Source organism: Thunnus thynnus, chromosome 16 (genome assembly GCF_963924715.1).
Source record: "Thunnus thynnus chromosome 16, fThuThy2.1, whole genome shotgun sequence".
NCBI classification, from domain to species: domain Eukaryota; kingdom Metazoa; phylum Chordata; class Actinopteri; order Scombriformes; family Scombridae; genus Thunnus; species Thunnus thynnus.
In genome coordinates this window covers 24,032,189-24,044,663 of record NC_089532.1, presented here as the reverse complement: position 1 = coordinate 24,044,663, position 12,475 = coordinate 24,032,189, and the positions used below count along the sequence as shown (strand labels likewise).

At 38.6% G+C, this 12,475-nt stretch overlaps 1 protein-coding gene across 1 annotated transcript in view; it reads left to right on the top strand.

The window, feature by feature from the left end:
- The window catches only part of pdss2 (prenyl (decaprenyl) diphosphate synthase, subunit 2), a 33,042-nt gene that overhangs the window by 1,528 nt on the left and 19,039 nt on the right, over nucleotides 1-12,475 (top strand). The window contains exon 2 of the mRNA XM_067613908.1: nucleotides 7,359-7,493. Coding sequence (XP_067470009.1) covers nucleotides 7,359-7,493 — 135 coding nt within the window. The remainder of the gene's footprint in view (nucleotides 1-7,358; nucleotides 7,494-12,475) is intronic.

Sequence of the window (12,475 nt, the reverse complement as noted above, 5' to 3'; positions counted from 1 at the left end):
AGCAGTTGCTATCAGAATACGATATATATTACCACTACCATCTAATTATGAGTCTCATTATGCTCCAGGTTTGATTTGGAGTGTTCAGGAGGACTTTTGTACAGATGGAATGAGGTTTTCATTATGTTAACAGAGTAAAAGTCAGACTGAAACCCAGAAGACTTAAAACTCAAACTTATAGAAAATAGATATCTCAAATTCTGACCTGTTTGCTCACAGCTCCATACAAGAATCACAAACATGATAGTTTACATGTGCAACCGTATTCTTGAACACTCTCATTTCTGCAAAATTTATTATCACATAATGGCCCTCTTAGACGGCACCTGCAATATAATGGAGTTGAGGCATTAGTGCCACTGAGTTCATGAAAACAAACTATAAATGTCCTGCTGCCATCTATCCTTGTAACATTAATCAAATAATGTTGTTACCAAGACTTTGATTTGTTCTCTCTCTACTAGACTGTTGAAGCACTTGACAGACTTTTCAGTTTGGATAGATGCAGTTACTTCAGTATGGAATCGAGGGATTTGAAAGCATTTAGGGGCTTTACTTTAAAGTGGATACATAAAATACCAGAATACAGAAGAAAAGCAGTACTGACGGTACATGTGTTGAGATTGCTCCTTTCACATACTGATGCAGCCAATGCTTAAAAACAGAAAAAATAAATTACAATTCGATACACATTGTGACCTGCTGTAAAGAGAGGAAGGAACACGTCCCATGACATCAGCTGTAGCCTCTTCAGTAAACATCAAGCTGACAAACAGCAAGTGCCAAGAAACGTATCACGGAGCAACATGCGTTTTTTGGAAGCCATGAGACTCCATCCAGACAGCAACAAAGTAAAACTGATAACATTGACAGCGAGACTTTGTAGTTTTCAGGGGCACTACTACCCAGCCTAATGCTGAAATTTCAAGGCAATTTGGGGAACATTCATGAGCATTTTTGTGCAGAATCTGGACTGTGTTGCACCAGCTGTTCATAAATCCATCAAAAAGTTTATGTGTAAAGTCCTCCCTAAGTTCTTAGTAACTACTAGCTATTTTCAAACTAGTGATTTACTAAATCTGGTTGCACCATTAAAACCTAAAAGGAATGTCTTTGCTAATAAACACTTTAGTAATGTGTAAATCAATTGCTAGGAAACAACTGTACTATTGACCAATAGGAAGCAACCAATTGTGAACATGAAGTCACTGTATCACGAACTGTAATATAAATTCCAAAAATAACAGTTTAAATTGTCGAAAGATATAATAAACTTGACTGTAAGCCTTTTGTGAATGTAGGTTTGACTTTTTTTCATTTATGTCTGCATACCTGGAGGAATATATGTGTTTTATAATTAATAGTATTCACATTTACAGTGAGAGGGAAATATCCCATTATGCTAAGCTAACAACGTTATTTGGTCATTTAATGTTATTGGCATAAAGGTTTGTAATTTAAGGAATATTGTGTTTTTTTTCTGTGAAATATAAAGTGTCAAGTCAGTTATGTTGACCATATTCCATATTTTACTCTTTTACTCTTCAGTCTAAACGAGTTAAATATTAGCGAGCTAATGTTAGCTTTGTCAGCAAGCTAACGCAACAGTTCCACCTGGCAGTTGGTAGATGTAAATATTTAGTAATAACTTATCACTATGTGAGAACTAGTTTGTGTGCTGCAACTGGCTTTAATTTAGTGATGCGTAAATCTCCATTTAGCAACTCTTACCTTACTACGCTAAGTTTCAACTTTCGAACAGCTGGAGCAACCAGTTCCTATAAGTGCAACTTGAATAAAAATCTGTTTGAGAGGCAAAAACAAAGCTTTCTTGTATGAATGCTTAATTTCAGAGAAAGATTCCAAGATAGATTGACCAGAGAGGCATGACAGGTTGTTCCAACCTTTGCTACTGCTAAAATTATGTAAATACAACTCTAAAATACTTTTACAACCCTTCCCCTTTTGAATTGTAAATCCTTTTGTTTTCTCTGAAATTGGTAATAACTGCATTTAGAGCTGCAATGATTGGTCGATTAATCGATTTGTAGTTTTTTTAAGAAAAAAAAGTTTTTCTTTGGTGCCAGTTTCTCAAACATCAATATTTTCTGGACTCTTTAGTCTTCAGTGACAAGAAGCTGAATATCTTTGGATTGTGGACTGTTGGTAGGGACAAAACCGTACATTTGAGGATGTCATCTTGGGCTTTGGAAAACAGTAATCAACTTTATTCACCATTTTCTGACGTTTTATAGACCAAACAACTAATTAATATAAATATGTATTTATATATCCTGTATTTGCTCAAAGCCAGTTCTCAAATGTTACTGGTTTGTGATGCAACTGCAGAGCTACTATTGTATATTGAAGAAGGTGGAGCTAGAATAGGTTGTATTTTCCAGCTGTTATCTCATCACCTGTTTCGTAGGAGTTGCCAGAGCTTATGTTTTATCAAAAGAAATCAGGGACTTAGAGAACCAAGGAAAGAGAACGAGAAGAGAGAGTCCTCGAACTCAATCCCGCCATGCAGACGGGTGTGTTGGAAACTGTAGCCCAAGGGTGTAATAACCTATACACCTAAATCTGATATGACAATCCATTTGGGTGTTGTAGCAAGGGGCGGGGGCAGGTGGAGGGGGGGGAGCAGACCTCTTGACAGTCTGACTCCTCACTGTCAGCTTGGGTTGGCTGGTTCGTATTTCCCACTGTGTCTCCGCCTTAGACGCGCGGCAGATAAAAATATCCACAATAGCAGACAGGCAGACCCTCGTGGAGTTGGGTTTCGGTTTTTCCTTTCCTTTCATTCTCAAAAACTGCAGCTCAGCTAACTTTGCCCCAAAGTCTGGAGTTACAGCGAGGGAACTGCGGCCCAGGAGAAGAAACTTTACTTGCTTTAAGGACAGTCCTTGAGAGTTTGACTTAGACTAGAATTCCCTTACTGCTTTCTATTATTTTCTCTTTTTTTTTTTAAAAACAATCTTGCACTTTAATATTTTGATAAATTTGGTGACTATAAAGACTATTTAAATGGGGTGCCTATAGTGTGGACATGAATGAATGATGATTTAGAAATCAATTGGAAGGCTTTAGCACCAAGGGTACAGAATGGAAGAAAGAGTAAAGACTAAATAAGTGCTTTACATAAGGCCAGACCTTGTTATGAACTGTTTTCTGAGGAGACAAAAGCACTTGCAACACTAAACTGTGTCAAGATATGACAAAAGTAATTGTGTCAATGTGCAGCCTTGACATATGTCCCAAAAACATTGTGTCTCTGTGTTTCAGTGTCAACTTTTCCATGTAAAGCCCCTCTCTGTAAATTCAATTTTCTGATGAAATTGGCAACAGTCAATGTTAAAGCATCAGGACTGTGAGTTTGGTTTGATCAGATTTGATTGACAGTGGCTTGGCAACAAAGGCGAACAACCCCTCCACTCTGTCAAGACATGACAAATAAAATAAATAAATATAAAAAATAATACATTAATGAGGTGGTACGGAGACTTCATGTGATGTTTTGAAACATTATTTCCATGCTTTAGACACTCTTTACCTATTTATAGGCCCTGCTTTAAATGTATCTTTGTAATCTGATCATTCAAACAAAACTTTGGGGGAGATTTTGAAAATGTTGACTTGTGTATGTGAAATTGTGTGAAAAAATATAATCAAATAAATCATATTATTCGGGAAGGAGGTATTATAATCAAAATAAGCAACCATGTCTTTATTCCTTGGCTGTATACTGTAACCTGTATCCCCTAAATATTCCTTGAAATCTTTACAAAATTTCAGATAACTCAAAAGAATAGAATCAGTGTATTAATGACTCTTCCTATTTCTTGTAAAATGTATGACACTGGTTTCAGTGTCAGTAAATCTGCCAATCATGCTGTCACATAGATATATCTTATTAAGAATTTTTTTATTTGTTAGAATTGAAATGGAGTAAACAAAGCATTTTTCCATACAATAATTTCAGTGTTAGCATTCCAATAGATCAGACTGGCACATACGGGTACTTCGCAAAACATCATGGCCACGCCCCTTTTTGGTGGAAAGAAAACCTCAGATCCCATAGATTTTAATGTGTGTTTAGCTGTGAATTTTGACAAGTTTGTATGCATTCATTTTGTGATAAACAAGCCTTTGTTTTATAGACATGTCTGGTAATTATTTTGCTACCTTACCTGATCATGATACCTTAACAAATTCAGGTTGATTGGTCAGCCATCATGCCCCTTCAGCCTCCATCCGTCCAAGTGGATCAATGACCCGACACAGTGGCCGTCACTGACATAACTATTAAAGTTTACTACTAGGTCTTAACTAGTAGAGACTAATTATGTTACTTTGTAAGTTATTAAAGAGTGACATTACCAGTTATGAAGTGTTTCCCACACACATATACATGGGATGACACTGGGTCCCATAGCTTCCCCTCATCATCTTGTCTCTGGATTGCTTAAAGCCATCAAACTATCCTTTTTGGATCCCTTTCTTTTCCAGGAGGGATGGGGAACTGGAGATCTGGATTTGTGTGTTTATTTGTTTTACAACCTCGGCATATTGCTGTTTCTCCATTATTTGAAGGTGCAATTCTTTCCCCCAAAAGGGGGTGTGGCCTTGGCACTTGGCACTTAATGACGCTTTGCCGGTCTCGTCTATGGGAAACTCCTCTTGCTGTAACTTTTAACTAACCGTTAGCTTACTTAGGATCTATAAAATAAATGCACTTAAGTGTCAAAATAGGTACTTATTATTTATCATTTGGCAAGACAAATAGTTTTTAATTTTCACCGATTGGTGCATGGAAGTACGCGTCATCACATTTTTCAAACTGAGCCCCACCTGCGTCAAACCAGTGAGAGGAGAGTGAAGAAAAACACAAATGCAAAACTCTCTCAAGTGAAATAACTAAAACTGCTCTAACTGTGGCAGAGAGTCATGTGTTCATGTAGGATCCCATCACTCATAGGAAGTAGCTGATGAGAAAATTCATGTTTTATCAGGATTTTTGCAAAGGAGAGGATCACATCACGAGGGAGGAGCTACTGACTGTATTTCAAGTTTTTTGGAAATGTGAGAATCAAATCCAGGAAACTGGACTAAACTGTTGGTCGATATTCTAAACATATTGTGATTCTAATCTATAAAGGTATCTGGCTGCACATGGGAGGCGGATGCATTGCATAAATTCAGTCTTTAAGAAAAGGCATATTGTGCACATTCCTTCATTCATTACTTTGGAAAAAAGGTAGGTAGGGGATCAATATGACACCACACATGTGAGGTCACACATTTGCATGCATTAATTCCAGCCCCTGCGCACAGCAGCTGAAGTTTTGCCGAGCAGAAGGCGTGGTGACCTGTTCACAACCCTTTAAAATGACAGCAGCCCATTTCTCTCTTTCTGCACCCTCTGTATCCCTACTATCTCTCTTTTTCCACATCATCCTCACCCCACCCCTTTGCAGGAGGGCGGTTGTGATTGATTGATGTATGCTGGTGTGGATAGTGACATAAATATTAATCATCTGCCACCCTCAGGCCAGTGGCTCACCCGGACTCCCCAAGAGGAGAGCAGCTTCATAATTTTCGCTCTGTAGCTGTTTCTGTTCAGCGGGCCATGCTGCTGCGTTCATCAGTGCACCAGGCTAGTCCCTATTTTCCAACTGAGTAAAGATTTAGAGTGACCATAAATAAATCTCAAGAGCTATGATGAAAGACAGCCCTATATAATGTCAGCTTTATCGTATATTTTTTTGGAAAAACAGTGTGAGGTGTTTTGTGTGATAGGTTTGGGTTTTTTGGGGGGAAGGAACAAAGCTTCAGGGCATGTGGGTTTTTTTTCCCATTACCACGACACTGTGAATCACTCATGTATTCCTTCTGTCGTCTTTTCTCGCATTCTCATTTCTGTCTGGCCTCTATTCCCTCCATCTCTCTCCATCCCCTCCCTCTCTTCATGCTCTATCTCTCACATCCACTCTCTGTCTCGGGTTGTGGGGGGGGGGGGAGGGGGGTTGGAGGGCTGAGGCCGATGTCTGGGCATTGAGCGGAGGGGGCGTGGCCGCTTGTCTGCCTCGGAGCCCCTAACGAGAGCGTGATTCATGGCACAAGGGGCTCCCATAGGGACAGGATTAGAGGTGCTCTGTCTAACCGCTCCCCAGACAGAGTAAAAAGATATTTAATCTGCCCACCACGCTGCAGCTACCACTAGGCTCTGTGGGTGTGTATGCCTTTCTGGGAATGTGTCAGAAGGTTGTTGGCCAGTGGATGGGAGTACACCCCTCCACCACCTTTCCACCCCCCCCCCCACCCCCCACACAAAAGAAAAAATATAGTCCTGCAGCCAAATTGATCAATTATAAGTAATTTATTTTCCATCTTTCATGATAAATTCTCACTTCAGCAATTCAACTCATCAGTTTGCGTGGCATCTTTCGGTCGAAATTCTTTCTGTGTTATTTTATGTCCAGATCATGATTTGAAAACTGGTGTATAATACACATGCTGTGTGTCTAGTGTAGGTGTATTTGTAGCCCACAAGTAAAGCGTTGATATATTGGTCAATATTCGTTTAAATTTACCTGTGTTCATAAGGTTTTAGTTAGCTTTTTTTCCTTTAGATATTCCTTTCACAAATGAGCAAGGAAGAGTGATACAGACAAACAATACATGTACTTTGTTAAAATTTAATATAAACAGATAGCAAACAAATAGCATCTACCTGCCTTTACACTGCATTTCACATCAAGTATCTCCAGGTTGGATTTCACTAGAAAATCACTCCACTAGTATGAGAGCAATTAGTCAGTTAATCCATTAGTAGATCAGCAGAAAATATTCAACAATTTTGATAACTGAATAATAATTTAAGACATTTATCAAGCACAAATGCCAAACATTTACTGGAGCCAGCTTCTCAAATGAAAATACTCTTTTTCATAATTCTTTTTTCTGTTGTACATCGTGGTAATTTGAATATCTTTGGGTTTGGGGTTGTTGGAAGGAAAAAAAAGTACAACTTTAAAGACTCCACCTGAGGCTCTAGGAAATTGTGATGGCCATTTTTAAAAATGTTCTTAAATTTTATAGACTGAATAATTAGTTGATTAATTGAGAAATAATTGACACATTAATCAGTAATGAAAATGATTATTAGGTGCAGAGCTACATTCTACTACTCAGTCTTCATAGCTTCAAATTCATATTGGTTGTACCATGTGTCATTATTAGTTACAGTTAAGTAAGATGCAATAACAAAAATACAGTTGAGTATACAATTTAATAAACTACAATATTTTGATGAATTTCTAACTGTATTTTTAATATACTGTAATGTTTCCCTGCAGAGGCTTTGTCTATGACAGCAAGAACAACCTTCAGATGAGGGGACTGGTCGTCCTGCTCCTGTCGAAAGCTGCAGGGCCGAGCCACGCAGCCTCAGATCTACTGGCTCAGGACATGGTCAGCGGCATCTACCCCAGGTAAACCAATCAACCAACTATCCATCTACAAACTATCTGCATTGGTTTACACTACCGTGAGTCACAGCAAAGCAAATGAGGGACTACAGATTCTGTAATTGAACTAAAGCTTTACTCATCAGTAGTTAGATCAATCTGAAGTCTAATAATCTAAAATGATAAACTCTTCATCTGGCTTTTGTTTTGGTGTGTTGATGTCACACCTCTTGACAACTGTCACACTTCCTGAATACCTCTGCTTGTTTGACTTTACAACTCAAGAGGGTGCGAGTATCAACATTAGCAGCATGCACTAAATCTCCCTCCCATGCCGGCGATTCCCTATAGCACGGCTAAGTGTGAAAAATGTAATTTGTTGCTATTACTCATGTGGTTGCTAGGGAGCTAATTGGCAAATCATTATATAAAAGACATTATACCCTTGAGGGTCTTCTTGAATGCTTAATGGTGTCTTCCAACCTTAATCACAGTTAGTGTCGTATCAGGAATATCATACCACAGGTAGTTTCCACTAAGCAACTTCTTCGCTCGAATGCATTAAAACCATATTGCTTATTCAAATCCAAAGCTTTTTCTTTCAATGCCATCTGTAACCAGAGCATAGCTGACAATCCGTCTACCTTCCACATATTTCTATTCTCATCTATGTACTGTTTGGAAGAAAACTGATGTGGGCAGTAAACATGCGTAACATTGTATTTCAGAACCATAAATGTGCATGGCAAGCCGACCAAGAAAGGCAATACCTTTTGTCCTTGTTAGATGGTAGCTGAAGAATAAATAGTGAAATAAAATCCTTGTGTCAGGTAATTCTATCTTGTCCTGTGTGGTTATAGTCCATATCAGTTCCTGTAAATGAAGCACTACATCATTTTGTGAATATGATGGAATGTGGGGGCAATACAGCCACAGTTACAAGGTGGGAGGATTTTTATTTTATTTGGTTTTATTTAGATTGTAGCTAATTCAAAAAGTCGTTTCAGTAGCTCCTTTCTTGGCCGCCGTCACTGCCGTGCATTTAATTTGCCAAAAGTTAGATAATGTACCATGTATTAGACTGGAAAGTGCACTTATGGCCAACAAACTTTATTTTTAATTCAAACTCAACAGTCAGATTCATGACAGAATTACCATATGGGACACAAAGCTACTTTCATTCAGCAACATACAATCAGCTGTTTGCATGTATAAGAGCATCTCTCAATACTTGTTAGCAGTAGAAGCTAAAATGAATCAACAGTATTATTCTTGTTGGGGCTTTACAAATATGGTATATGTATTAATTGAATATGAATATGTAAGAATTGCAATTTTTGATGTGCATAGTATTTACAGTAAGTTTGTATTTCCTAGTGTATCATAATTGTAGTTATAATGTTATGTTACAGTTGTTCTGCCTGTCAGGACACCACCTTGGACAAGACAATCTCAATGCAAACAACTATTGGACTTTTTGTGGTTCTAACTGTATATTTGTAGCCATGCTAGTGGCTCTAGGGATAGCAATGTTTGTCAATTGGTCAACACCTTTGATACAGACTTAAATATCTCAACAACTATTAGATCAATTGCCATGAAATTTTGTGCAGACATTCATGATCCCCAGAAGATTAATCCTAAAGATTTTGGTAAACCTCTTACTTTTCATGGATGGATTGTCATGAAATTTAATGCAGATATTCATTGTCCCCAGAGGATGAGCCTTAATAACTTTGGTGATCCCCTGACTTTTCATGTAGCGTTGTCATCAGGCCATTATTTTAATTTTTGGTTTATGACCAAATACCTGCATAACTAAGTAATTCCCATCAGCCTCAGCTGTACTTTGTGTATAGTGCTAATTAGCAAATGTTATCATGTTAAACTGATATACTGAATATAATGATGATTGATCACTGAACAATAAAAACATGTTAATATCTCATGTAAAGTGAGAATAAAATTGAAATATATAAGGATTCACTATTAGAAACCGACAACTGTATTTTGAGAATTAAAAAAGGGTATATCTTTGAATACTCATTCAACAGTAGAAGTACATGACCCGAACAGTTTCTTGTTGGCAGCAAAGCGTTTGCCATTATTTGCAGTTACTTGTGTGTAATTATTTTTTTATTTTGACACCACCCTCTGCCAAATTTACTTCACAATGACTGCTAAAGAGATGAAATCCAAAAACAAATTTTGTATCTAAATTTTTTTTATTCTCTTCAATGAGCATTACAGCCACACAGAGCGGCTAGTGTGGCTGTAGACTTGTTAAAGTATAAATTGGTAGAAATGACTTCCTGAAATTTCTGGAATAGATGTTAAATTACAACATTTGTTGATTTATTTATACATGTTTAAATGACAAGTGCCAAATGTGGTATCACTTTGCTGCTGTTAAAATGTTTCAGGTAGCACCCTCAGGTCTTTTCTGGCTTTTTTACACACGTCAGCTACCAGCATGCAGCTCAGAACAGGGTGTGGGTGTGTGCCAAGTGGTTTCCAGAAGTGACTGCTGTGTTTGGCGTGGTTCTGCACTGTGTGTCTGAAAGGCTTCTTTCTTACTGCAAGCTGGCACAAGGCACATGTGTGTAGTAGAGTCGTGTCTGTGCAGAAACATCCTAATATTAGAACTAATTGGAATAAACCAGGCGTCATGGAAGCGCTTGAGTCCGGTCGCGTTTAGCCCGTGAAGCCGAGCCATATCGGCAGGTTTGGTCTCACTATAGGACGAGTTATTACACACTCACCTCATGTCATGACCTGGCGCTCGCATCACTGTGTGACACTGGATCACTGAATCCAACATGCATTCCCTCACTCGTGTGTGATGGATAGTCCAAAACCAAACACACACACACACACACACACACACACACACACACACACACACACACACACACACAGCATGACTTGATCACCTCATTTGCACTATCTTGCTCCCTCTCTCTCTCCCACCCACAGTACTCCCCCCACCACTCCGGGGCTCATTAGCACCTCTGCTGATGGCGAGATGGAAGGATGGAGGGAGTTGGGGTGGGGCGGGTTTGGAGGGTGATTGAAACCTCCGGGGGATGGTCTCCTCCCTCCTGACAGGCAGCATTTGTAAAACATTTCCCACTCTGCTGCCTGACACTTATGATTCACCAAAGCACCACAATGATAGATAGATAGATAGATGGATAGATAGATGGATAGATAGATAGATAGATGGATAGATAGATAGATAGATAGATAGATAGACACTCACAGATAGTCCAACTTGTACCCACCACACCTCTTAATTTCTTGTGAAAAATGAAAGCCATACCACCGAACACATCACACTGCCCGTCTGATGGACAGGCCACCTCTTTAAATCACACACAGGGACGCACTCAGATCTGCAAGGCTGTATTTGATGGCGAGGCAGACTGCGGAGGGAGGAAAATGGAACAGAACAGTCAGGACAAGGGGCGTGGTGAGGGGCGTTACACCTCGGCAAGATGGCATCGGTTGCTATGCAACTGGGCACCAAAGCTATTTATACACCGGCCCCCTTGTCCCCCTTTTTTCCTCCCCAAGCTCCACTGCTACTGATCAGGACTGCTAGATTGGAGGCACAGCTTTGGGATATGTATATACCAGGGTTCCACAGATATGGATTTTTGGAGGCTGAAACTTTGTGCCACTGTTCAATACTTTAAATACACAAATTCAAAGTAGATCCAAGGGTTGTGTGTTTCCTCATATTTCATTCTTGTCAGGGTGGAAATCCCTTTTACTGGTCCATCATGGCCATAATGGGACAATACAAGTGTCTGCTGAAAGCAAAACTAATTGAATTCTGATCTATCCAGTCATCCTCCAAAACAGATGGGATTATGACGATATAGATGGTGAGACAATATCAATTTGTCCAGTATCAGAGATTTTCCATACCATTTATACCATAGTAGGTATCTCTTTAATATATTTTGGTGTATCAGGCCATTGTGTACAATGTTGCAAATTATCAGTACAGCTGCTTTGTTACTTTGTATTAGAGCTGAAACAGTTTATCAATTGATCAATCAACAGAAATTAATCATCAACTATTTTGATAATCAATTAATTGTCGTTTAAGTTCCAGCCTCTTGAAAGTGAGGATTTTCTACTTTTCTTTGTCTTATGTGAAAATAAATTAATTATATTTTTCGGTTTCAGACAGTTGGTCAGACTAACAAGCACTTTGAACGTTACCCTGCGCTTTAGAAAAATTGTGATGGCCATTTTCCCTGTTTTCTGACATTTTATAGAAACAATTAATCAATCAGTTAAAAGAAAGTAACCAGCAGATTAATTGATAATGAAAATAATTATTGGTTGCAACCCTTCTCTAAATATTGGATTTCATCATTTTGGATATTGGATTCTGCATCAATGTGATAAAGTACCTTGGTTGTCAATCATTTTATTCAGTAATTAGCTAAAAAGGACATTTTTGTCTGGTTATTTTATCCATAAACATTTTCCTCAATTGATTTGATGTCCTATTATTTAGTATCTGTTTACAGCTCAAAAACTCTTGGCAGCATCAACAAATGACTGTCCAATTCTGATTCAAACAATTCTGACTGGTGCAAGGGAATACGTGACATCACCTTTTTCCAACAGAGCCCCACCCAACTCAAACCACTGACTTTGGCAGATGTGTTCATGTTGGACCCCATCATTCATACTAAGAAGCAGATTGAGAAAATAGGTTTTCAGGGCCTTTAAATTCCCTCCCAGAAATTCTACATTCGTCTAACTCTATCTAGTGTATATAAGCAGCTATATCTGTGAGTCTAAACATGCATGTGTGCATTGAAAGAGCCGCTTTCATCGCATTGTCAATGTGCTGAATGAGATAAGCTGTATTTGACTTTTATTAGATATAACATAGTAGCTGTGAGAGAAAAGCTCCCGTCTGACTAATCAGACTTGCAGTAATTGTTTTGCACTTTGACGGATTGTCACAGTCGCATCTTCAT